Source organism: Notamacropus eugenii, chromosome 1, assembly GCF_028372415.1.
Source record: "Notamacropus eugenii isolate mMacEug1 chromosome 1, mMacEug1.pri_v2, whole genome shotgun sequence".
In the NCBI taxonomy this organism is placed as follows: domain Eukaryota; kingdom Metazoa; phylum Chordata; class Mammalia; order Diprotodontia; family Macropodidae; genus Notamacropus; species Notamacropus eugenii.
In genome coordinates this window covers 179,895,042-179,921,635 of record NC_092872.1, presented here as the reverse complement: position 1 = coordinate 179,921,635, position 26,594 = coordinate 179,895,042, and the positions used below count along the sequence as shown (strand labels likewise).

The 26,594-nt window shown below is 47.3% G+C and overlaps 3 protein-coding genes across 6 annotated transcripts in view; all 3 read left to right on the top strand.

Annotated features, from left to right (window-relative positions):
- The window catches only part of OGA (O-GlcNAcase), a 29,262-nt gene extending 23,757 nt beyond the window's left edge, over positions 1-5,505 (top strand). For both annotated transcript variants that reach the window (XM_072620655.1, XM_072620662.1), the window contains exons 14-16: positions 255-447; positions 1,467-1,626; positions 3,352-5,505. In XM_072620655.1, the coding sequence (XP_072476756.1) occupies positions 255-447; positions 1,467-1,626; positions 3,352-3,488 (490 nt within the window). In that variant the 3' untranslated portion in view covers positions 3,489-5,505. The remainder of the gene's footprint in view (positions 1-254; positions 448-1,466; positions 1,627-3,351) is intronic.
- Positions 5,506-7,526: 2,021 nt separating this feature from the next.
- NPM3 (nucleophosmin/nucleoplasmin 3) lies at positions 7,527-12,028 on the top strand. 2 transcript variants are annotated; one of them, XM_072620674.1, is made up of 6 exons: positions 7,527-9,498; positions 9,785-9,870; positions 10,233-10,352; positions 10,623-10,716; positions 11,319-11,431; positions 11,580-12,028. In XM_072620674.1, exons 1-5 carry the CDS (start codon positions 9,375-9,377, stop codon positions 11,420-11,422), a joined length of 528 nt encoding a protein of 175 aa, XP_072476775.1. In that variant the 5' UTR covers positions 7,527-9,374; the 3' UTR covers positions 11,423-11,431; positions 11,580-12,028. The 2 variants fall into 2 exon arrangements, with proteins under 2 accessions (XP_072476775.1, XP_072476771.1); XM_072620670.1 differs by lacking the exon at positions 11,319-11,431.
- A 7,323-nt stretch (positions 12,029-19,351) lies between these two features.
- On the top strand, positions 19,352-26,137 carry FGF8 (fibroblast growth factor 8). Of its 2 annotated transcripts, none has more exons than XM_072620639.1 (4): positions 19,352-19,451; positions 21,442-21,622; positions 24,156-24,262; positions 25,490-26,137. In XM_072620639.1, the coding sequence occupies exons 2-4, from the start codon at positions 21,598-21,600 to the stop codon at positions 25,775-25,777; spliced, it is 420 nt and encodes a 139-aa protein (XP_072476740.1). In that variant the 5' UTR covers positions 19,352-19,451; positions 21,442-21,597; the 3' UTR covers positions 25,778-26,137. The 2 variants fall into 2 exon arrangements, with proteins under 2 accessions (XP_072476740.1, XP_072476749.1); XM_072620648.1 differs by having other exon boundaries at positions 19,373-19,451; positions 21,475-21,622; positions 25,490-25,957.
- Positions 26,138-26,594: the final 457 nt, after the last annotated feature.

Here is a 26,594-nt window from a genome sequence, read left to right as displayed (position 1 = left end):
AGGGTTGGGCTTTTGGATGACGCTCAAGTTTCTTAATAGGTAAATGAAACTAGAGTGTCCCTGTTGGCCCTTTATGTCAAGTATACACACTAAATGTTGCTTTATAAAAGTTTATTCCACTTAGTCTGCTCTTATCAGGGGCTGTTTTCATAGGTTTTTAGGTTATTCTAGTGAGTTTAGTATAGGTGAGGATTAAAGTTTTAAGTAATACTATGCTAGCAAACCATGTATTGATACTCTTTCTTTTAAAACAGGTTAGTGGGAGGCCTGCTTTCCCTCAGTTTAGATTACTGTTTTGTGCTAGAAGATGAAGATGGCATTTGTGGCTATGCTCTGGGCACTGTGGATGTAACCCCTTTTATTAAAAAATGTAAAATTTCTTGGATTCCTTTCATGCAAGAAAAGTACACTAAGCCAAATGGTGACAAAGAGCTCTCAGAGGCTGAGGTCAGTATTGCATATGTTCAGAATGAAGTACAAGTGGGGGAGGCTAGGCACAAGTCATTGCTAAACTGTCTACTTGGGGGAACTAATTCTTAGCACTTGTTTCTAGCATTTTCCCCCCTAATCTTCCCTCCTTTCTGTCACGTTAAGACCATTTGATACCTTGGAAGAACTGATTACAACCTTTATTTGTCAAAACTTTCTACAGTATAGTTTAAGATAATAACCATTGAGAAGCATTAGACTCTGAACTACACCAAGGTAGAGATGATACTATTGGATCTTTCCCAACACTTGGCAGAGCACTCTATGGTAAATATTTGTTGAAGTCCATTTCTTTTTTGAGACTATCTTAATAATACTTTTTTTTTGATAGGTCGCTTTTCCTCTTTTTTTTTTTTTAACTAGACTTTAAGCTCCTTGAGGGCAGGGCTGACAGTGTCTTGATAAACTTAGATCTCTGTATTATAGGACCCAGGGTTCTGCATATGATAGAAACTTATTTAAGTATTTGATTTAACTTTGCCTTTCCATCCCCATCTAATAGTGAAGTCACTCCCATAGTACTAGATCCCTCACAGTCCCTGTAGCTTTTTTTTCTTTGCTCACTCTAAATGACATAGATATGTAAAAAAGAATATTATTTTTGAGTATCTCTCTCAACTTTCAGGGTCAAACTGGTAGACGCTTTATGACTCAGCAGCCACATTATGCTGGTCTACTGTAGGCAACCTGTATATGTGCAATTTTCACAAAGAAATTGTTGCTTAATATGTTTCTTACAAAAATAACCAATTTTTCTGTCATTTTTTAGAAAAGTGATAAGTTAGAATTATAAGTTAATAAATACTTTAGTGACCATACAAGGCGACTTAAGACTAGTGGCTAAAAAATATACAAGGGTGAGAACTGGAAAACAGTCTTCATTTCATCTGTTATTTCTTTTCCTTTATCCTTTCCCTGCTCTTTGACTGCCAGATTGTTAACAGAAAGCAATTGATTCCTTATTCTGTCATTTATAGAAAATAATGTTGAGTTTCCATGAAGAGCAGGAAGTATTGCCAGAAACTTTCCTTGCCAACTTCCCATCTCTGATAAAGATGGACATTCACAAAAAAGTAACTGATCCAAGTGTAGCCAAAAGCATGATGGCATGCTTGCTGTCTTCTCTCAAAGCTAATGGTGAGTATGGGTCTTTTGGGGAGTAAGGCAGAGAGAGACATAAAATAAACATTGGACTAGTTAGGAGGATAGAAAACTGGATTGACCAAGAAAATTAGTTATAAACTGTTCACATATTTATCATGAAGACTACTTTTTTTTCTTTAAACTAATGTAACTCTTGCATTTTCTTCTAACTGCCTTTGAGAGTTGGTGTTAGGCCTCAAATAAAGTGTCAGGACTGTGAAAATATCAGTTCTTTACTTTGTCAACTCCAAAAGAGAAACCACAAGTCAAAGTCATTGTGACCCTGGGTAGATTACTTGACTTTAGTTTCTTTACCTTTAAAACAAAAGGGAATTGACATATATTTTTAATATCTTTTACCTCTGAGATGCATTTCTTTTTTCTTATACTAAAGAGATCAAATTTACAGTGGTTTTCAAGAGTCCTAGAATCTTAAAAATAATCCATCTCTCCATTTAAAATTTCCCTAAATTGGAAAGCCAAGCTGGATTTCAGGGTTGGGAAAATGATGTTGAGTACCTGGTTTGTTACTCGTTATTGTATCCATCCTGCAGTAGAAAGCCTACTTGATTTGGATTCAGAGGACGTGGGTCCACCAGAGGCAGATGGCGATGCGGTGGTAGAGTGCTGGGCCTGGAGTCAGGAATCCCTGCATTCATAACCAGCTTCAGACACTTAATTAACTATGACTCTGGGAAAGTCATTTAACCCCTGGTTGCCTCAGTTTCCTCATCTGTAAAATGAGGGTAATAGCATCTACCTTGTAAGGTTTTTGTGAAGCTCACATGAAATGATTTTTGTGCAGGTGCTTAGCATAGTGCCTAGCATATGGTTAGATGACCATAACCTTTAAGTTATACTTTTGCTATACTGCTTCTGTGTCTTGTGTGTCAGTCTCTTTGGGTCTATTATATGTAAAATGAAGTCATTGGATTAGATAATTTCTAAGGTATTAGATATTTTCTATTAGATTTCTAATATTTCTATTAGATTTCTATTTTCTATTAGATAATTTCTAACTCACAATCAAAACAGTCTGTGACATTTATTGGAGACAGAGGTACCTTCTACTTCTAAATGGGTTTGGGGGCATTTTCAATATAGAAGATTCATCTTACATATACACAACACAAACTGTGTAGGTTGTAACTGAATGGGTACAAAGCTCTTTATTTAATAGGTACCCTCAGGAAATTTCTTCCTTTTTTGAAATGAGACCTCTGTGTAAGTGTTTCTCACCATTAACTCCTTTCTGCTTTTATCTCAAAGATTTTCAGAATGGGAGAGAAACTTTCTGTAACGTAAATCCCACATTTGATCTATCTTAACAGCTGACATTTATATAGTACTTCAAAGTTTACAAATATATATATATAAAATCTCATTTAAATGAGAATATACATAACTGTCCTGTGACATAGCTGCACTACACGTAAGGTATGGTTGTACACATCTTAGAAGTGAGTCTGTAGAGACTGGATGTTAAATGATTTACCCATGGTCCCAGAGCTAATAAATTCAGGGATGAGGATTAGCCAAGTCTCATACGACTCTTAAGTCCAGCAATTTCTGTCATACTCTATTCTGTTGTCAGTTTTTTTGTAGAATTTGTACAGGCATGAATAAGTTTTTAAATATTGATGTATCAGAGTTTGTGAATCTGTATCATAATAACTCCCCTTCTTTATATTTTGAATGTTTTTGTTTTGTTTTTTTCAGGCTCCCGTGGGGCTTTCTGTGAAGTAAGACCAGATGATAAGAGGATCCTGGAATTTTACAGCAAGTTAGGTTGTTTTGAAATAGCAAAAATGGAGGGATTTCCAAAGGATGTGGTTATCCTTGGCAGGAGCCTGTGACATTAACTGACATTGTGACCTGTCCTAATGTCTTGACAACTCCCTAATGGGTGGGTGGTAGTTGGGGTCTTCATATGGTCTGGCCTCAGGAGAGGAAGAAGTCAGCCAAAGGGATTAGGAGCAAGGAGGACAATGTGAAGCCTCACTCATCACACATTCAGACTACTTGCTGTTCAGAAGAGAGTACTGCTGGAAATTCTGTTTAAATAAGAGTTATGGTCCTCCCTTTCAGGTCTTGTGTCAAGTGCCAAGACATCTTTCTTGCACTTTTAAGGAAGGGAGTCCTGTCTTTAATGAAGCTGGCAGTAGTTCTCTACATCCATATGATTGCATTTCTCATCCGGAATATCCAGCTGAAATCACCTCCTTCATCCTCATTAATTTGTTGAATGATGGGTCCCTTTCCTCTTTGGGTGATGTGACAAAAGACAAAACGGTTTCCTTGAAATTCTGATGCTACAGATTGGAGAGTCCTGGATGGGATGGTTGTCAATTAGCAACAGAAAATAAGTAGTTACACATGTAATTTGGGCAATCTTTTTTGCTTGTTCACAAAACCATGGCCAATGTCAGTGGTATGACCATTGGTTCAGGTGTGTTGTGCTTTGTAGGGACAAATGTGCAGTTGTCTGTGACAAAAGTCACAAAATACATACTTGTATATTTCTTTGTATATAAACTAGCTGTATGCTGATTAACCTCTTGTGTTTACTGTTTTTGTAATTTTTCTTTTGAAATGGAATGGTATTGATCCAAGATGGTACTTTTTGAATAATGTAAAACCATATTGGAGGATGGAGTTAACTTTTCTTTGTCCTTGGCTTTCTATTTTAAAATTATTTTTTAAGTGCCTCCCACCCAGGGCTAGAACATAACCATTTTGGGTATGAAGTCCTGACTTTGGTAAGTGAGGCTGATCTGTTACCAGGTTAATGCTATCACTACTGTCCTAGAAATCAACCCCAATAGGTTTAGCATGTCAATGTAAGTGAGCCCTGACGCCTGTCAGGGAACAGGGAGATGGGAACAGGCATAGGGAGATAATCAGGATTTGCCCCATAGTTCAATTGTCCTTTAATTTCAAGACCTGTTCATACTGGTTTGATTAAATCAGAGTCTTTAATTCCTGCATGTTCTTGTTTTTAAAAGAAACACCAGGATGAACACACATTAACCAATGATTACCTACTTTTTTGCTGTAGCCACAGATTCTGAAAGCTTCATGTATCTCAGATTTAATGTATTACCTCTTTTTTGGGGGTCTGAGATTGATGCTGGCAAGTAAATTCTCTGCAAAATTATAGCTTTTCCATCACTTCATGGAGAGTTCTGACATAGAACTCACCTACAATCATTTTGGTACCTTATTCCAGCCTTGTTTGAAGCTTGTTTTCTTTAAGTGACTCCAGTCATTGGAGTTTCAAGGAAGTCTTAAGTCTTAAAGCCTGCTGAGCTATCTAGGGATGATGCCACCTTTCATGTTGCGGGTGGAAATCTTTTCTTTAACAGAAGAATCTGGCCTGTTTAATATCCAGAAGCAAATTTGCATTTTCCTTTTTGAAGTGGGTCAAAGAAGTCCAACTGTAGCTTTATGGAAAGAAGAGTTTAATGTCCCTGGTTTTTGAGTGCATCTCATAGGTAGCATATAAGCTGTCTTGTGTTCTCTAAAGGAACAGTTTATTTACATGAGCCATGATCACCAGATCCAGCTTTGAATTTAGTCAAGATTCCTAGCGTTATGGCCTTATAGCCTGGCTTTAAGTTGCTGATAGCTCTTTCTCTGTCCTTATAAATTAATGTATAAATGCTAACTATATGGAACAGATGTCCAGGCTGATAACCATCACTCTAGGATTGTAAAGTCATATGTTAACACATCTTTAATGGTTATGAACTTTTCGTTAAGGTTGGAATGCCACTCATTAATCTGTTTAGATCATCTGAGATAACCTGTAGAAAATGAACCATAAACTGTATTTGAAGACCATGCAAGAAGCGAAATAAAACTTGAAGTGACTGTTTGTTGTTTGCTTCACCTTGGGCAAACCCTTTACCTCAGCCCAGTGATATTCAGGTTTTTTGTCTTGCCCTACCTCAGAGCCAGGCCTTTAACCTTCTGTACCTTTGTTCATTTACACTGATTCCAGGGTCTTTCTGCCTAGGATAGTAAATAGGGAGGCATCTCTTCTTTTGACCCCAAACCTCCCTCAAGGCTTTCCTACTTAGATGGCCCTCAAAACAAAATTGAGATTTGGAGGGGAAAATTGGGTGCTTTCTGCTGACAGAGGATAAGCATTACCTTTTAGAGAGCAAACTACCAAGAAATGTTAGTGGCAACCAGACTGTTTATAGTTTTGAGGAACATTCAACCAAGATCAAGAGATGTTATTGGAGAAGCAAGGTCTTGTACAAGTAGGGTAAATAGCCAACAAACATTTTTCTGTTATAATACTGAAGCTGGGAATATGAAGTTCCTTGAGTGTGGATTTTTTTTAAAATTTGACACAGAAGTATAATAATATAGACAAATAGGTAATTTGAGGAATGAAGGGAGCAGGGCTTGAGGGAATGACTTCATGGGGGAAGTGACACATGAGCCAAGTCTTAAAAGGAAAAGGATTTGGGGTGTTAAGGAAGGAGTAGATACCAGGCCTAGGGAACTGTTTGTGCAAATGGACTGAAGAAGGAGAAGGAGTATGTTCCATTGTGGCATAGGATAATAGTCTCCCCCCCCCCCCCTCCCAAGTACGTTCATGGTAATTAGGACTTTAAAGATACAATTACTGGTGTTGGCTTAGAATCAATGTTCAAACTGGAACATTTTCATTTTATAGATTTTACCTCTTAGAGTAGGTCTTCCCGAAGTCATAGCAAATGGATGGCAGAACCAATACTCAGTCTTTTGACTAAACTTAAAAGCAGTAGAAATAACAAGCAGGTAATAAATGCAGCCACTCTATTAGCTCTATTAGTTCTCTCAAGGAGTTTATCTTCTCTGGGGGAAACAGTAATTTTCAGGGGAGGGCACTAATAACTCAAGGAGTCTGTCCTTGTGCAGGGCTGGACCTTCAAGGAAGTTAAGAATTTCTAGAGGCCGAGGTGAGGAAAGAAACGAATTCCGGGAATTTGGGTCAGCTTGTGCAAAGGCTAGGAGACAAGATAGAATGCCTTCTAAGGGAATCAACAAACAGCCCCATGTTGGCTGAAAAATTGTGATAACCTGGAAGGGGATCTGGAGCCATGTTGTAAAGAGATTTAGATGCCAAATAGGAATATGTTGTTCTAAGAGGCAATTGGAAGCCATTGCAACTTCTTAAGCAGGGGAGTGTGATGACTATATTTTAGAAATCACAATTTGGCAGCTGTGGAGAATTGTTATTGTGGTAGGCCAGCTAAGAGGTAGGTCATAAGGGACAGGACCTGAACTAGGAGATACTATTCCAGTGTAGAGATCTTGTCTCTGCCACTTAACTGTGTGATCTTGAATGAATCACTTTATCTTTGGGGCTTCAGTTTTTTCCACAAAGTGTTTGCAGCAGGTGCTTTTAATGTCCCTTAAATCCTATGATGTTCCCTCCCCTTCATTGTGCTTGAGTAGAGGAAAATAAGTAGGATGCCATGGATTTGACCTATGCCTGAGAGATGGATGGAGCCAGGAGTTAAGACCAACCCTTTGCTATTTCTCATTAGACCCAACCTCTAATTTGTGTTGTTTCTCTTAAGGCCAGAAGACTTGAATAAGCATATTTTGAATTGCAGTGATCAATCTTAGCTATGAGGAGGGCACCAGCTGGAGGAGCCGAGTCAGTTATACTGCTTCTGGCCCTCTGACAGTCTCCTTACAGAAACCACCAAGCAATATTGGTCAAACATCATGAATTGTAAGAAGTCTTGGGTTCTAGTCCTAAATACAAAGAAAGTATAAGTAAATAGGGATGGGAGTGGCTAAAAACTTTGGTAAAGCAACTTTGAATTCCAACATTGTAGCCTAATCTTGCAGGTAAGTTTTTGGCTTAGCTTTTATTTATTTATTTTTTATTTTTTTATTTAGCATTTGTGTGCAGCATCAACACTTCATACAACATCTCGCATTAGGCAAGACACTAAACCTTATTGGCAAGTAAGAGGAAGTGAGTGGTTGATTCTAGTAAACTTTGTAGTTACATACATACTCCCTATCCCTTCTTTAGGGGTGTGTCCCAAGTGTTTTCAGGATGCTTGCCTTTTAACCTCCCACTGTGGTCTTCAGTAGGAACAAATAGGAAGCTTCCAGCTAGGCCAGGAATAGACAGGGTTAGTAAATTGAAGGACTGAAGATGGGCATGAGTCATACAACTTAGATATTGGGTATTGGAAGAGAAGTGCAACTGTCCTTTGACTCACTGGGGCCCCCTGGGGGAGGGAGAGGGCGCAACACGGGACAGGTCAGCAATTTTACCTGTACATACTTAAGTCTAGTGTCTTGTATTATTTTCTGTCACTATTAAAATCAATCTTATGGATGGAACACACTTCTGGGTCCCATGACAGCACTCCTTATACCTGAGAGGGTACTGCCTAGGAACAGCTAGAGGTTTTTCTGAGATAGGAAGTATCTCATCAGAATGGAGGTGGTAAGCCCAACTCCTCGAGGGCATGAAGCAGTAGGTACTAGGGCTAGGTCTTACATGGGTTACATGGATTTTTCAGTGTCATAAAAACGAAGTTGTAGACCTTAGTGTGAGAATTATTGAAGAAGGGTACTTATGGATTTTGCAAACAGTTCCTTTGTCAGAGTTTTAAAAGTGTGGAGAGAGAGAGGTTGGAGGGAGAAAGTTTCTGAGTCTCATTCCAAATAGTGGTATGAAGTGTGGAAGGAGAAATTCTAGGGAAAGAGATTACCTTCAGTTCCTCGCTTTTGGGGATCATCAATCAAGAAGCAGTTAAGCACCTATTCATTGATGAAGCATAAAGTGCCAGTCACTACTAGGCAGTAGGGATGGAGAATGCTGAAATCTCAGCCCTTAAGGAGTTTATACAGAGCAGCAAAATAGTTTCATGCTCGAGTTCTCTCCTTTTCTGTTTCGCAGTACACGGCACTGAGCTGTTTAATAAAGCCCTGGTGCATTTCTTCATCTCCAACTCACTCCACTTCTTTTTGAGTAGCCTTTAGGTGAGTCACCATTTATGCGAATATCTGTTTTTCACTCCCTGGGCAGGTAAATCCTAGGGTGCTGTCCAGGTTGTCAGCCTAGGGGCCATGCATGATAGCCAGGGAAGCTTTTTTAAATCTGAGCATCCTGAGGAAGGCTCGCAGATAGATCCAACGCCTTCCTTGCCAGCGAGGACAGTGACTGGGTTCCCACTGATGCAGGGTTCAAGCCAAGTAGCTAAGCAGAAGGGCAGCCATCCAAGGAGCTGCTGTCCCTGCTCTCGGGACTGAGGAGGGTCGAGCTGAGAACTTTGTGCTACAAGAAGACCCCTTTGGGGGGACCCCAGAAGAGGGGACGGGAGTAGTCACGAGGAGGCCCTCGGGGGCTGCTGGGGGTGTCTGTCTTAGGGTATCCCCACGGTTCGGCCCGGGGTTTTGGCCTGGTAGGCAGCAAAGAGGGAGAGGAGTGTTTGAGGAAAGGTAGGACCTCTCTCCGGGTTGGATTCTGGACCTTGGTCTGGAGAGCTGGACGAGGCCCAAGCTTCAGGCCAGGGCGGAGCGAGGCAGAAGGGAGTCCCTTTCTCGCTCCCCTGGCCCATCTCCAGGGCGGAGCCGCTCAGGGTTTGGAGGAGCCGCACGAAGTCCCACGCCCTATGCTCCGACAGGTGCTGCCCCTTTAAGAAGCGCGGCCGGAGCCGGCGACGGTCCCTGGCTCTGTGCGTCTGGGGGTGGAGTTTGTAGACGGTCCCTGCAGCATGGCCGCCGCCTCAGCCTCCTGGGCGTTCCAGGCACGGGAAAGCCGGGCCCGGGCTGGGGGCGCCGTGGGGGCCCTGAGGCTGCCGGGCCTGGGCCCCGTCACCATGGACAGCTTCTTTTTCGGTACCCGGCGGGGAAGGGGGAGAGCGGGACGGGCGTGGGAAGGAAGACGGCTGGCGCCGGTGCCCGAGGGTCCGCAGCGACCCCCACTCCCAGCCCTCCGCCCGCTGTGAGAGGTGGGGGGAGGAGCGGGGGGCAGCTGTGGGCAGCACGTGCAGGGGGCGGGGTCGGGGGGGGTGACCTGAGCAGCCACGTGGGAGGGAGGGGGCATCGGGCAGGGAGGAGCGCTGCCCCGGCCGCCCCAGTGCCCCCATGCCCTTTCCGTTCGCCATTGCCCCCACCTGCCCAGGTTGCGAGCTGTCCGGGCGGGCCAGGTCCTACACCTTCCAGGTAGAGGAGGAGGACAACGCGGAGCATGTGCTGGCACTGACCATGGTGAGGGCATCCACGTGCAACCTGGAGGCTGCCTTCCCCAGTCCCACCCCATGTGTGCGTCGGCTAGGATATCTAGCTGGATAGACAGACGCCTGTCCGTGTCTCTGTCCAGTGTCCAGAGAATGGCCTAGCCCTTCCAAGGCTAGGGCTGCGGACACCACGATCCCGAGACTCCCAGACTAACCACCTCCTGCACAGCTACTTCTAGGAAACCTTCCATAACTAATCCTCTTCACTGGGTATGTGGTCTAGTGGATGGGGGTGGGGAGTCATCCGAGCCAGGGACCTGTCCTGTTCAGTCTGCTGAGCATGGTGCCCAGGTGACTGTGAGGCCTTGGTTCTATCTGTCATCTCCACCCCAGCTCTGCCTCACAGAAGATGCTAAGGAGGAATGCAACGTTGTGGAGGTGGTGGCCCGAAACCATGATAATGAGGAAATCGCTGTGCCGCTGGCCAACCTGAAACTGTCCTGCCAACCCATGGTGAGAGGAGCCCCTCACCCTTGTCCCCTTGACCCCAATCTGTTAGGGTCAGAACTTAGCCTAGAGGTTGGGGCTTTCTTTTCATTTTTATCACTTCCTATGAAACCTCAAGCCAGAAAGACCCTAAGGACTCCCACTTCTGCAGTCACCTCAGTTTCGTATATGACCTTTGAGGTCTCTTCTAGCTTGACCCTTTGACTCACTCAGCTGTAGGGTTTGGACCAAAGCTATGAGCCCTCAACTGGACTTTTCCCTTCTCTACTCCCCCAGCTCAGCCTAGGTGACTTCCCACTCCAACCTCCAGTGACCTTACACCTGAAGTCCGGCTCTGGCCCTGTACATGTCACCGGGAGGCACCAGATTGGTGAGAGGGGCTGTGGAGATACCAGACTACCTCTTCCTGAAGCATCCTTTCATTCACCTATCTCTCCACTATCTTTGGGCTCTAGAGACCAAACTCCCTAACCACTCAAGACTCCGTAATCAGGCACCTTCCTACTTTTTCACCCTTTTCTCCAATCTAATGAGACAAGTTCCCTTATTGCTCCCATATATGCCAGACCTGGGCCTCTGCATGGAATGTTCTTCACCCAACCTCACTGCCATTACTGCCATTACCTTTCAATCATCTAAATCCTGCCTGTCCTATCCAATTCAGCCTTCTTTCCTCTGGTAAACATTCCCTTACCAACTAAGCCTTGACATTCATTGATGGTATTGTCATCAGGAAATAATTCCAGTATTCTTTACTTGCCTCCTCTGTGGATGCTGTTATCCCATCGAGGCTATAAACTTCCCAAGGACTGGGAGACTGTCTGTGGTTGTAGTGATGTTCCTAGGGAACCCCTGCTCCTAGTGTGTCTCCCCTCAGTGTGGCTGATTCTAAGTCTAGGTACAGGGGGCTCAAGAGACATGGGAGCATGCCCTCTCCCCTTCCATGATGCGGATGGTCTGTCTGCTCACTAGTGTCTATGGAAGGCAGTGAATTCTCAGAAGAGGATGAGAGTGAAGACAGGGAACCTGAACTGCTGCCCATTCTGCCTGCCAAGAAGCAGCAGGAGAGGCTATAACTGGCAAGGGTGAGTGGGAAGGGATTCCCCACTCCACTCCACTATCTCACTAGGGGTACAGTGGTGAGGAAAGGAAGAGGGCCTTTCTCCAGGGGCAAGATGATAGGACTGTTGAGGGCTGACCTCTGACTTGTCCTCTCTCTCTTTGTCTTTTCAGGCCCACAGTTGTCTCTCCCTCCTACTCACATGGTCCTGTTTCTCCTGGATGTTACAACAGTGGTTTTTTATGGTTTTTTTGATTTCTCATCTGCCAGAACAGGTCTTAGGGAGAAAGAGAAAGAACCCTGGTGCCCTTTCTTACCCCCAGCAGAACGCCATCCTGAAGTCCCAGTAGCTAGAGTGGAATATTGTCCCAACACAAGTCCTATTTCCTCCCCACCCAAACCTCTTTGCTCTAAGTTTTTCTCATCCTCATACAGAAAGAAAGGTGTGAGATTGGGGGTGGGGAGAGGGTGAGGGAGTGCAAGAACAGATTTTCCCTTCCTTGGCCCTTACCTACTGAGTGGGACAGGTGGACAGTGAAATGATTTTATTCCGAAATCTAAGTATTTCTTGACATTTTTACATGAACTTGAAAATAAAACAAATTTTTTTTCTCCCTGCAAATTCATCCGTTTATCCTCCTGGTGAGGGGTGGGAAGTGTGTCTTCATGTTTTAATTTCGGAGGTCCTTGGGGAGTAGAGTTCCTAGTGGGACCACCAGATGGCAGTCTGGCCTCATGGAGGGGAAGTAGGGCAGAATTGGGGAAGGGGGCTACTTTGGGAAGACTGGAGGTGCTGCCTCCAGGGGGCATACTGAAAGTTCAGTGCCCTTTTTACCGCTCTTCATCTGTGGCTTGGTCTGGGACACAATATGTGGGGAGAATTGTCCCCCACAGAAGATTGAGCTGCTGGCTAGCTAACCCCGAAGTACCCATTGCAGGTGGCATATACTCCCTAATATACCAACATCACTGAAGTCACTGCTCTTCCAGCCCCCAAACACCCATACACACACGCACGCACGCACGCACGCACGCACGCACACACACACACACACACTCCATTCCTAGCTCCTGAGTATGAAAGAAGGGGAGGGTCAGACCCTGGGAGGTTATCAGCATGCAAACATGGGTCTGAGCCTCTGTCAGCACTGGGCTGAGGAGCCCTGGGGCAGGGGGGAAAGGGGGTGCCACATGTTCACAGGTTTGTGGCTAATGGGCTTATGGGGTGAAGGAAGAGGAATGCCTAGCCCTTTCTCTGGAGACTGAGGCTCAAGCTAGGCCCTCAGACTTGACCCAAAGTGGCATTGGTGGGGAAACACTGGGCCCTGGAGCTCTACCAGATCAGGGGAGGAAAGAACATACTTCACAAAGGGCTGAGTCAGCCTTTTAGCTCTATCCTAACTGCACACCCCCCACCCCCACCCCACCCCCACTCCTTGTGAAAGGTGCTGGGCTTCTCTGGACCATTCTAAGAAACCTGATTCAGGGCCAGATGGACAGGGAGGGGGGAGCATCCCAGATTGGGTGACTGGGTAACCAGAGTCCATCTCTGCCCCCCCCCCCACCCCGACCTGGCATATGGGGGTAGGGTGCTACCAGGAGGGAGATTAGTTTACAGGTGCTCAGAAGGGACCATCACCACTACCACCATCCTCTCAAGACTCTCACAGTGTTGGCGAGACTCAGGAGAGATGGATGGCCATTTTTCTGTGTCTCTTGCCTAACACTGGTGATTTTCTTCTCCCCCCTTCCTTTCAGTGTCTGCTTAGTCCAAAGGCCCAGGATGGTCAGCAGGCATATGTGTTACAAAGTCCTGGATTGAACAGCTCAGGGCAACCAAAAAGACAAATTCTGAAAAAAGATTTCCTCCCCACACCATCACCACTTTCGAGGAGGTGAGGTATTTCCTTTAGAATGACTCTAGTTGGCTATGGTGGGGCAAGATTGTCAGATATTCCTTTTCCCAGGATGCCCCACCACCACCACCATTTCCACCACCACTATTCTGTAGTCTTCAAGGTGGCACAGTGAATTGTGTATTGGACCTGCAGTTAGGAAGACAAATTCAAATCTGGCATCAGGCACTTAGCTGTGTGACCCTGTATAACATCTATCTGCTTTTGTGTCCTCCTCTGTAAAATCAGAATAATAATTGCAACTACCTCCTAGAGTTATTGAGAAGAGAAAGTATTTGTTAAATACTTTGCAAATCTTAAAGGGACGTATAAATACTCGGTATTATTATCGTCTTTGATTCTCCCAAGAATCTGGGAGCAGTGGGGGTGGGGGGCAAGGAGAGGGAAGTATCCTGGGACTTTTTCTTGGTTTCAAAGGGAAGAAGCCAACCAGAGAAATAACTATACCATAGCTCCTTGGGAGATGGATAATAGCAGTTTTACGGATCTCCCTAGAGAAGAGTAAGGGTCATTGCCTCTGGACTGGGCCCCTTCTCCCAAATGCAAACCTTTAGAATAATAAGCTTATCAACATATAGGACTCCGCCTAATGAGGAAAGTTATTTCTTCAAAATTGATGAGTGTGAATGCATCCCCAGAGGACTGATAAGAGTTGATGAGGGGAATTAGAATCCCTAGCCTCAGTCCTGCCCCCCCCCAATTGCAAACCACTCAATAATACTGCTGACACCGATCCCCCCCAATCTTCTTTGTATACCATTAGAGAAGCCAACAAGCATATGATTTATTATGTCAGGCACCTTGTTAAGCACAAAAAGATAGTGCCTACCCTCAAGAAGTTTACACTCTAATGGGGAAGACAATGTGCAAAAAATTATACATGTAAGATACCTAAAGTATAAACATAAGATAATCTCCGAGGGAAGGCACTGGATGGGGAAGGGGACAGGGAAAGGTGTCCCGCAGGAGGCAGTATTTAAGCAGGGAAACTAGGAAGTGTGGAGGGAGAGCATTACAGGCATGCGAACAATTACAGGTAATCAAGGCTTCGGTTGGCTACTCTGGACTAGGTATTTTCCAAAAACAGGTACAGCTACCTACCCTCCTTACAACAATACTTCTCTGATAGCTGAGTTAGTGGGTTGAGGATGGAAGGAAGTATAGCCAGGATCCCTCACCAACTTCAGAATTCCTACGGACTGATACCACCTGGTGGGCAAAGCTAGAATATTACTGAGTCAGAGAAATTGGCCCCCAATCAGACCTATCATCACCCCCACCCCTAGACCCAGCTCCTCATTCTTCCATCCACCTTGGCGAGACTATTTACATCGCTGGAGCACCGAGGGAATCAGCCCCAGAGGGAGAAATGTAGGGAATCCCTATATTATATTTTAGGCACCATATACCAGAGGTGTCTCATACCCAAACCTAGCCAGGAGAGAAGTAAGGAATGAGGCAGGGGATATCAACAAGGAGAAAATCTAAACCTTATTCATCTTTGTATCTCTGTCACTACACAGCACACCGAAGGTGCTTGATAAATGCGTTCATTATGAATGAGCAAATGAATGAATCTGGAAGCATGAGCTATGAATCTGTGAGCTAAGCACCTGTGGGATGCCTCAGACTCTCATGGCTGTGAAAGAGGAGTCTTGTGGGTCCCAACCCTATGGGGTGCAGAGTAGGGCTTCTGAAGAGTCCTCCCATACACTGTCGACAGTCATTCTCTTTTTCCAGCACTCACACATGCACACCCTCAACCTATCTGTATCCCCAACCTGTGGATTATGCCAAGTGTCTGTGTGATCTCCAGGAGGCTATTTATTGAAAGTCTGGTCTGACTTATAGTGGGAGCCTACTGTATTTATGTGGCAACGGTGTTGGTGGAAGTGTCAGCCTGCATGTGTTAATAATGTTATTTAACTCTTGTATTGTTATTTCACTTTTAGTGTGTGTCTTCTTTCCCAGGCAGACTGAGCTCCTGTAGGGTAGACACTGAGGCTTTACCTCTTCCTGTCTCCGCTACAGCTAGCCCCGGAAAGGGGACTGACTGACCTGGTGAGGTGGGGGGAGGAGGGGGACTCACAGGACTCTGGAGGGAAAGACTGGTTGATTTTCATGTATGAAGAGATTTATGTAGACCATTCCTATTGCAAAATGGATACCTCTTTACAATGAATATATTGCTATTTGTGGAGAGGAGAGTATATTTTGAAGATTCATGGTCTGAGTGTGTTAGTAAATATTTGGTAGCCAAAGACCATGCCTTATCTGTCTTCAGTCTCTCCCTCAGTGGCAAGCACAGGGTTGAGTACATAGAAGACTCAATAAATAGAGGCTAGGTTTTTGTTTTGTTTTGTTTTGTTTTTGGCTATTTAAAGAGTTTGTAAAGTGTATGTCAAAAGGGTTTTAGTGTGTTTGTAGAGTATTTGTGTAAAGGTGCATGTTTATAAAGTGTGTCTAAAGGGATGTATTTGTAGTATGTTTGTGTTTGTGCCTAAATGTATGTGTTTAAAGTTGTGGGTCTCCAGAGGTGTGTGTGTGTGTGTGTGTTTTGGTGGAGAATGTGTGTGTTCTTAAAGTGTGTTTGTAAGGGGGAGGGGAGCCTCGGAGGGGCTGAGGCTGTCACTCAGGGATCAGGCTGACAGGAGTTCCTACTATCTGGGGCTGGGAGCTCGGATTGCTGATTCGAGGAAACAAAATAGCAATTGTAATTACGGGGCTTTGATAAGATAAAGGAGTGAGCGGGAGCTGGAGAGAGCCTGGAGGAATCCTTACAGGAAATTAGCATCTGTCAGTCATGGGAAGGGGGGAGGGAGACAGACCACAAGCTCAGGGGCAGGAACAGGTATCTACTCTAGCTGCCTCTTTCCTCTTCCCACAGCTCCTGGCCCCAGATCCCCAGGGTGACCGTACCTTTCCCCCAGTCTGCGCTAGGGGTGCAGGGTCATGCTCATCCTCTGATGACCTGACTGGAAGCTGCAGATCTTTCTCAGGACTTGGGAGTAGGGGTAGCAAAACAAGAAAACAAAAGATTGGGCTCTCCCTAGCCAGCTCAGGTGGGATCTTCTTGGTCCAAAGATGTGCCTACTTGGCTAGAATAGGAGTAGAGATGGGGTATTTAGGAAAATTAAATGCTCGGGAAATTGCAAAGAACATAGGTCTGTAGGGGTAATGGGGGGAATTCCTAGAATGTGCAGATCTTGGGGATTAGATGAGGGTCTGGGTATGGTATCCATACTAGAACCTTAAGACTCCAGTCAGGTAATGGAGCCTCATCTGCCATAATACCACCCTGGTCCTAGTCTCAACCCCCCAGGGCTCAGCTGGGTTACAGCAAAGTGGGACAAAGGAATCCACTGGATTGCACTGGGTGAGCTTTTAGTTCTCTGGGAGTTCTCAGTTTGGGGAGTAATTCCCTGCCACCATAAAGATTTGGGACCCAAGAGTGGGGTTGTTCTCCATTCCCTCAGAATGCCTTTACCAAGCATTCTCATGCAGAAGAAGCTAGGTTGGGAACCAGCATGTTAGTACCTGGTACAGTTTGTGGACCTGGCACCATGTTTCCTTCAGACTTCAGTTTTACCATTTGTAAAGTAGGTATAGTCCAGAATTTTGTTGGGAAAAAGGAGGAGGGGAGCTGATCTGGGTTGCCTTCTCGGTTTGGGGATTTGAATAAGGAGGGAAAAAAGACAGGAGTCCTTTGGAGAGAGCCAGGGTGGGTATTTAGAATATTATCTCAATGTGTGACTTCTACCTGAATTTGAGTGTCATGGCATCAACTCTGAAGAATAAATGGGTGACCTATCCATGTCCATCATCTCCCAAAGCCCCCAGGGTGGGGCCAAAAGTGGATCATCTAAGGTAGGTGAGGATACATCTAGCACTGTCCTGAACTGCTGTTGGCTCCCCCTTCATACTAGCTCAGGACCCCCATGGCTTTCCATCCCAATTCCCTGTGGCCTGGGAGACCCTTGTCTTCTTTATCCCCAATGACTTCAAGAGGTCCCTTCTCTTGCAGGACAAGATTATCCAGACCCATACCTACTGGAGGTGGAGTTTTTAGTAAGCCAAGATCCACTTGGTGGGAAGGGGACAAAAGGCTAGGTTTGGAAGGAGAAAATGGTTATGATTTAGAGGTCTGGGAGAAGCGCCAGTCCTTTTGTGGGACAGAGATTGAAGAGTTTCTAGGGTTGATGGCCGTGGTACAGGAGCAACTTTCCCACCTCTACTTTCAGAGTACAGATCCTCCTGGATCACAGAGGAACTGTCCCACCACTCTAAGCTTGACCCTGAAAGGGACACTTTTGAATGGAAAGCTGTGTATTTGGGCCCACTATAGGGGAAATTCTGGGGCTCCCTAGAAAGGGAGTGGAATTACCGGAACAGGGCCCTGAATGATATCTGCTGTCGAGGGGGGCGCTCTCTCCTTCCCTAGGGACTGGGGGACAAGGAGCCAGACTTCTTAGTTTCCTTATAGGAGCAAAGTGGAAGGAGTGTGTTAGGGGTCGGGAGTCCGGGAAATTTTCCTCTCCCCATTGACAAACACCGGTAGTAAATTCATACGCAATCTTAAAAGCCGGTGAAGAAACAAAGCACTGAACCTACTGATTCGATGACCTTGGAAAAGTTGTTTCACAGATGATCCTCAGTTTCCCCTCAGTTGTATGAGACAAGTTCTTTAAAGCTCGACAGATATGCAAGATAACTTGACCAAGGTCATATACAGTAGCCGTTAAGTGACAGACTAGAACCCAGGTCTCCTGATACTCAATGCACCCTTTGCAACAATGTATTCTCTCTCTGATAAACAGAATTACAGACACCCAGGGTCTGTGACAGACAGACACAGCAGGGCACTTAGTAGGCTTTTAAAATGTTTGTTGAACTCAAAGACGCATGGCCATAGCCTAGCAGGCGGCCCTTAAGTTCCGGATAAGTGGGGAAACCGTATCCAGAGACCATTAAGCTATCGCTGTCTGGTTCTAGAGGCCACGGTCCGCGGGAGGGGTGGGAAATCCCGGAGGCCCCCTTCAGCTTTGGGGTCTTGGACACCGGGGGCCAAGCCAAATTTCCTTGGGCTCTGGAGACCCCCCCTTTCCCCTTCTCAAAGCAAGAACTGGGCAAAGGAGGGGGAAAGGGGGCTGGAGTAGCCCAAGTCTACCCCACTGTACCCAAGACCCCTCGCCCCGCCTCCCAAGCCTTCTCCCCCCAGACTCCAGACCCCAATCCCCATCTCTCGCCCCGCCCCCTCCCCTCCCAGGGGCTCCTCACCAGCCCCGTTCCCAGCCCAGGCTGCGGGTTCCGACCGCTGTGCGCTGTGCGCTCTCCCCTCTTGGCGGGTGCGAGAACCTGCGGGGGCCCCCCTCCCCTTTCCCCTCCCCCAGTCTTTCCCTCCTTCCCTCCCCTCCCCACCTACCCCCGTCCCCACCCCCCCCACCCCCCGCCCCGGCTTCTCCTCTGGCTGAGGATCCTGAGCAGCCTCCTGCCACCCGCTCCACGCATCGCAGCGGGACCTGGCGGGGGCACCTCGCCGAGCCCAGCCGAGCCGAGCCGCGCCGTGCAGCGTCTGCCCCTCGAACCTCTCCTAGCTGCCTCTTCTCCTTGGCTGCCTCTCCTCGGCCTCCACTTGTCCTCTCTTCTCTCTTTCTCTAGCTGTCCTGTCCTCCACTGTCCTGTCCTCCTGTCCCAGCTGGTCTGTCCGTCCCGGACGCGCCGCTGGCCCTCTCGGGCTTCTCCCGGGCAGCCCGCCCCGATCCCGCTAGCGCGCCCCCGACGCCGCCCCAGCTCCATCCCAGGGGACTGGGTCTCTGAGCATCTGGGACTTTGCGGGCCCGGCCCGGCCCGGCCCCTCAGCCGTCTTCATGCTCCCGACCCTGCGCGTCATGGGCAGCCCCCGCTCGGTGCTGAGCTGTTTGTAAGTAAAGCCGCCGCCGGCGCTCACTTCCACCAGTCCCCTGCGCCCGAACGCCCGCCCGCCCACTCGCCCCCGGAAAGCCAAATCACTTCCCTCTTTCCTTCCCCGGGCCGCCGCAGCCTCTGCTCACACCCCTTCCTCCCCCCCTTCCTCCCGCTTTTGTCTCCTCCAGGCTGTTGCACTTGTTGGTCCTCTGCCTCCAAGCCCAGGTAAGGAGCCCTTGGCCGCCTGTCGGCTCTGCGCGCGTGGGACTGGCCGGGGGGTGGAAGGGAAAATGGGAGACTGGGCTGGGGACTGGAGCGGGCTGGAGACGGGACCAGCTCCGGGCGGGCAGGCAGCCGGCAGAGCTGAGCTGGGGGAAAGCAGAGCACGGCTGAAAACACTAGATGGGAAAATAATTAGATGGAGCCAGTTGGAAAAGGTCAGGCAGCGAGCGCACTGGCTCAGCCTGAGTTGGAAAGGAGGCACTGAGGTGGGACAGAATGCTGAACGGGGGAGGGTGGGCACAGTTAGTCCAGAAATGGCAGTGCCCCCAGCCCGGGATCCAGATAGCCCGACCGTACAGATCCTCTAATACAGCCCTTTCATGTTACGGATGGAGAAACCAAGGCTCAGGAAGAAAAACTTCTCAAGGTCATACAAATGCGTTAATGACGGAAGCTAGAAGTAGAAACCAGGCCCCTTGGCTCCCAGTCCAATGCTCTTTCCAATTCCCCAGGGATGGCCAGAGAGAGGCCAGGACAGGAGGTTGGCCAGGTGGTTGCAAAGGCGCTACAGAAAGGAGAGCAGTGAGCCATGGGGCAGATGTCATATGTGGGAAGTAACGGAGGCATTCTTCGGAGGAAAGAGAAAAGACCAAGGCAGATATTAAGGCCCCAGATGTTGTCGTTCTGAGCTGCCCTAGAGAGCACACACACGTGCACACACACGCACACACACACTCAGGGTAGGGACAAGGTTGGAAGCTGGGAGCTGCCCCAGTTTGGCGTAACAGGTTGGGGGTGGAGGGGTTCGTGCAGCAAACTTCTGGCTCCTGGAACAGACAGATGGGTCAGGAACAAATCCCTGTGAGTTCTAGGTAGCTCACTTGGTTGTGGAGACAGAGAAATAAGAAGCTCCCAAACCAAACCTGCCTGGAGCAGGAGAGAAACAAAGAATGGCAGAGGAAAAAGAGAAGAGAAAGAGAGTCTGGGAAGGACAGAAATTGTAGAAGCTGGGATTCAGTTCACGCTCGGCAAAGGGAAATAGGAGTCCTAACAGTGAGGAGGACTCACAGAACTCCTCAGAGACCCCTTCACTTTGCCTGGCAAGGACTCCCCCCAAAATTCCCCCCCAACCTCCAGGGTGTAAGGAGCATTCACACAAAGTAGAGGAAGCATCTGGGACCAGGATGAGTGAGAGACAGGACAGATAAAGAGTATATATCATCAAGAGCACAGGATAGAACCCTCACATCACCCAAAGCACAGATCATTTTCCCTCTTCGTTGTTTCTTAGCCTGAAGCAGGGCCAGGTCAGGCTAAGCCCTCTCTCTCCTCCTCAACATTTGTTCCATATGCATCTTTATAAATGTCATCGGGTGAGGTCCACATTTAAAAGACTCAAGGGTCCTAAGAGGAAAGTGGGAGCGCTGAGGACTGAAGCAACTCAGGTCTTGCCACTTCCTACTAAGAGGGACGGAAGGGAGTGAGTAGATAGATACAGGATGTGTGAGTACCTTCTCCACACACTTGTTCCTTTCCTTCTAACCTGTTCTGAGTTGCCCACATCCTTACTGTAAATACTTTATTGCACAGGATAATGGGTCAGGGTCAGAGAATAGTGGCAGCTACAGCATCCAACTACCTAGATTGGATGGTCCTGCTCTGGAGTTTCCTTGATATATTTTAGGATTTGGCTAAAGTATAGAAAAATTCCAAAGAGAGATCCTTCTAAAACCCCAGAGTGTAGGCAGCGAGGGAAATAGTATATCCCCGCATAATATATAAATTGGAAGGGGGGGCCTGGGAGGAGAGGGGAGGTGAATTCATGTGTGTTTGTATGTAGGAACAAAAACACAGCTCTGGGCATCCATGGTGCCCCACCCCTCTGATTTAGTGCCTGGGGGAGTTTCTCAGTTCCAGGGTGGAGAGGGTCACTCAGACCCTTGGGAGGAGTAGCATTATAATGGTGTGTTGTGTATTTTTCAATTTCCTAAAGGTAACTGTTCAGTCCCCACCTAATTTTACACAGCATGTGAGGGAGCAGAGCCTGGTGACGGATCAGCTCAGCCGGCGCCTCATTCGGACCTACCAGTTGTACAGCCGCACCAGCGGGAAGCACGTGCAAGTCCTGGCCAACAAACGAATCAATGCGATGGCAGAGGATGGAGACCCCTATGGTAAGGCTGGGCTAGATGCCACCTACGACCGGGTATGGGAGGTGGGCTGTGGGCACAGAAACTGACAGACACTGTTGAGACCAGATAGTGGAACACCCCAGGAACAAAAGGAGTCTATTGTGCTGGCTTCTCCCCCCCCTACCCTAGGTGCTGGCAGAAGATGAACTTTATGGGGTGGGCACCATCAGGTTCTGCATGGACGTCCTCCTTAGAACATTAAGGCTTCCGAGGAGAGACTCGAGCACTGAGGGAGCAAGGTGACTCCAAGATTATGTCATCCTCCTTTCCTAGATATAAACCAATTTCCATCCTCCCCCATACCTCCTCTATAGCTTGGAAATGCAGTCAGGCTGGGGTTTCTCAAGCAGCTTAGGCAAGCAGGCAGGGGATAGAAAAAACTCCACAATAAGGGAAACCCTTGAAAGAGGATATGTCAGACAGGGCCCACAAGAAATCGCTCTGCACTGTCTTCGGAGTAAGGGTGGAAAGGAAGAGAATGATTTGGGGGGGGGGGAGGGAATCCTGAGAAGTGTGAAAGTTTCAATACTCTGATCACAAGTGTCAGTTACAGAATCCCTTGGTCAAATGGGTCACATTGGGCTTTCAAGGAGGAGCTGGCGAAGGAAGCTCTCCTTTTCAGAGTGAGGTGGGTAAAGCGGAGGCTAGAGGCTACAGTCTAAGCCAGGGATTGGTGACATTGATTTCAAAAACATTCAATATTCCTACCTTGAGCGGGGGCCATTTGAGAATCTTCTGTGATGTACTGAGAGGGGGAAAAAAGGGGAGCCCTCTGGGCCAGTGAGCCAGTGGGCAGGCGAGCATTGTTCCAGAGAGCTATTCTGGTGACTTTTAAAAACCTTAAATGATGACCAAGTTAAACCAGCGTGAGAGGAGAGAGGAAGACTCTATTAAAATGAAATAAAAAGGTGGAACATTTTAAGGGCTAAGAAGAAAAATGAGGACTGATAGAAAACAGAAAAAGGAGAAGCCGTTTTTCAGATGTAAAGTGTGAAAGGAATTGTGAGTCTGTAAATGTTAAAAAAAAAAAATGGCTCAAGATTGTTCTCCAGGAATCTCTGGAGAGAGCCCTCGTCTGGCAGAGCGATTAAAATCCTTCTGACTTTTGCCTTTTTGAATGTTTCCTGAATACTTTCGCCTCTTCTCAGGCTAGTTTGGGGATCGAGTATGTCTCGCTGCATTTTTTCTGCCTCTACGTAGCTGACTTTCCTTCAAAGCTCAAGTAGGAGACATCATTTTCCTGAGATAAATCTGTCACTTAGAGGAAAGAATAGGTTTGAAAATGTTCAGCCTTCTAAAAGCACAATTGCAAAATACTGCTGCTACTGTACCTGACTGGCCAGTGCCAAAACAGGGAGTGAGGCTCCAACTTTGGGACTAGCCACCAGGGTTAAAAGAGTGGCACCCTCTGTTCCCATCCAGTCTCCTCTCTCCCTACGTTCTCTGATCAAAGCATTTGTCATGCATGTTGTTGATCTTCCAGAAAAATGTATCAAGTGGCATCTTTTATTGAGTCTTCCTCCTTAAGAATGTTTGGGTGTGGGGACAGAAGTTGGTGAGGTTATATGCAGGAAGAGGCTGGATGGACCTATTGAAACTGATCATTTGAGATCTAAGGGCCTTGGGATCTCTGGCAAGGTTTTCCCCTTGAAGAGCAGGACCACAGTAGGGGACATTGCCTTTCCATAGGAAGAAGGCATTGACTTCCCACTTTGTTTCCTCCTTCGTCCCCCCTCCCTGCTTTCCTTTTCCTTCCAAACCAGGATAGGATTCCTGATGGGTTCTGGCCCCAAGTCTCTAGTCAGGTAGTGGGAAAGGAGGAGAAACAGGGGTTTTATGTGAGCTGAGTTTGGAGTGAAGTGACCATGTAAGGAGCAGAGAGGGCAAAAGGAAGGATCGTGGAGCAGCTTCCCTAGCTGTAAATCAGCCCCTGGGGCATCAGGAAAGGACTAGAGGCGGGGGACATCTTTAAAAGCAGTCCCATCTCTAGCTAGTTTCAGGTTGGGAGGTAAATGACATCATAGTCCTCTTTAATCAACTTTTCTCTTCTCCCTCTCCCCCCACCCCAACCATCAAAGTCACCTCTTTTCCCAACCCTCCAGCCTCTAATCTCAATTTTCTAGTGTTTCTCTAGTGTTTCTCTCTCTAAGGAGACCTTTCAAGATAGATCCACATAAGCCAAGATTTGAGGTTCCCTATTCAGTGAGGTCAGGTGGTAAAGTAGATGGTAAAGTAGGGAGGGAAACTTATTGGAAAAAAAAGTAATGACATCTGATTTTTCCTGGGGTATTGAGTGCTCAATCTAGAGCTTGTTTATGGCTACTGTTCTAGTCTGGAGTCCAAAATGGGAAAGGTTTGTGCATTTTTTTTTTCAATCAGTGTCACTTGTTCTCCATGGATTTGGAGATGGTAGCTGCTAACACTACCCTTGGTCAGGGTAGAGTAGGGCTGCCTATGAGCAAGAAGGGTCAAATTGCTGTGGTCTCTCTGATGTTCACCCCCTTCTCTCTGGCAGCCAAGCTCATAGTAGAGACAGACACCTTTGGAAGCCGTGTACGAGTCCGGGGGGCTGAGACAGGCCTGTACATCTGCATGAACAAGAAGGGAAAACTGATCGCCAAGGTAAAGTCTTAAGGGGCTGGAGGGCTTGGATCCTAGGCCAATAGGCCAAATTAGATGCCCCCTTCAACACCCATGCTATTTGTTCTCTGGACCAAAGACATACTTGCCACCTTCAGTTTCAGAGTGAGTAGATTGTCACCTCTGGGGTCGGTCCATGTTTATTGTGTTGGAGTGAAAGGATAAATCAAAGAAAAGAAAAAATAAAGCTGGAGGAGGAAGAAGGAAGGCCTAGTTAGCAAAGGTGGGGGGGGGGAGCTGCCAAATTCCATATATCTTCTTAACAAATCACCAAATTGCTTTGCTATTATGTCCAATTCCATGGTACAAGCATTTGCAATGTTCAGCAGCTCTGTGGAACCAGCCCCTCTGCAGAGCTCTGAAAATACCCCCATTAGTCACGGCTACTCTGCTTTGCCTTGGGCCACCTCTGCTTCCTGGGCTGGGGGCTCAGCCCAGCTCCAGTCACTAGTGATTCCCCACCCCCAACTCCAACCTGACCTCACTCTTCAAGCCTTTCCACTTTGAGGGAGTATTAAGGAGCAAAAATTCACTGTAGGTGTGCTTTCTGCTAACGTTCACCTCTAAGGGTCACGAGGAACCTCCTGATCCGCAGTCCCGCCTTGGGATCATACAGCTTTCTCATTGTCTCCGATCCCCCTATCTCACTGTTCTTTGGTCTCTTTGGCATAACAGAGCCTGATATAATAGAGAGGGGGTGGTACCCCTGTTATGTGGGGATGGAATCCCCAAACAGCCTCTACAAGTGGAGAAGCCCCACTCACTGGGAATTCTGGGACCTGGGCATTAGCCAGAGAGGATAGACTCAGCAGGCAGAAGACTCAAGTTGTGTGTGTATGTGTGTGAGGTGGGAGTGGGGGGGAGGTTAGAAAGGGTGGGTGGCTATAGACAGAGTCCTGCCCCCCAGTCTCTGTCCTTCTCTCTCTCTGCCTTGTCTGGGGGCACAGTCCCCTCTGCCGTGCCATGTGTCACTGCCGCCCAGGGGGGAGGAAGTTGCCGGGTGTGTTATGGGCTGTGAAGGATTAGAGACTGAGTGCCTGGGTAGGTGGGCGGGGCTGCTGCTCCTGCCCACCTCACCATCTGCCAGGGTGCATGCTGGCTGGGCCTGCCCGCCTGCCCTCTGCCTTCTGCATTCACCCAGCCCCCTCCCTGGCTCATGGAGCCGGATGCCACTTTGCCCCTACCATGGTATCTCTCCTATTCCCACAGAGCAATGGTAAAGGTAAGGACTGTGTCTTCACGGAGATTGTGCTGGAGAACAACTACACAGCTCTTCAGAATGCCAAGTACGAAGGCTGGTACATGGCCTTCACCAGAAAAGGTCGGCCTCGGAAGGGCTCCAAGACCAGGCAACATCAACGAGAGGTCCACTTTATGAAGCGACTGCCCAAAGGTCACCACACCACAGAGCAGAGCCTTCGGTTTGAATTTCTCAACTATCCCCCCTTCACTCGAAGCCTCCGGGGCCAAAGGACTTGGGCTTCTGAGCCTCGATAGGGCCCCTGACCCCTCCCCAGGACTTGGAGTAGAGACTTTCCTCTGAAGAGGATAACGGAGCAGCTAAACAGAATGGAACGATGGGGAGGGGGGAGGGGAATTCCTGGGTTCTAGATGTGGATAATTGTTTGCTGTTGGGTTTTTTTTAACAAAAAGAAAAAAAGAGGCTTTATTTTTGTATTCCACTTGGCTGTGGTTGTGTTCTTAACTTTTCCCCAAAGGTCTTGTTCTGAGGGCCAAACCTGGTGGTGGTAGGGGGCTGTCTTCCTAGGATCCTCAAGAATGAAGTGCAGGACTTTTTCTAGTCCTGGTGGGGCTGACGTTACCCTTCTACCTATCTCCCTCCTCCTGGGTCCCAGTTCTGCCCTACCTGACCAAGGTCTGGAACCTGGTTTCCCAGGACGAGGCAGGGTAGGGGAGAAGAAAGCTGTAGCCTGAACTGGTGCTTTGGATGTACGTCGGGAAGTGGGAGAATCATGTATCGGCAAATATTAAATGTTTGAAATATTTATTTAACATGTCTATTAAAAGTTTGTGTTTGGGTGATGAGGCGCCCGTTCTCTGAGGGGAACCAGCCCTCTCACAGCAACCTGTATAGGAAGTGAAATTGAGAGACAGTAAGGCCAGCCTTCTGATTATCTGTGGGGGGCCCTACTTGCTGTCAGATTTCTGCTCCTCCGGGTCCCTAGTTCTCTGTAAGGCTTTTAGGCTTCTTTGTACCCAGAGTAGAGGGCCTAGGGCCCAGAAGAAGCACTTTAAGCTGCTCCAGCAAGATCTCCAACAAGGGTCTCCTAGCACTTCATGGCTATTCATTACT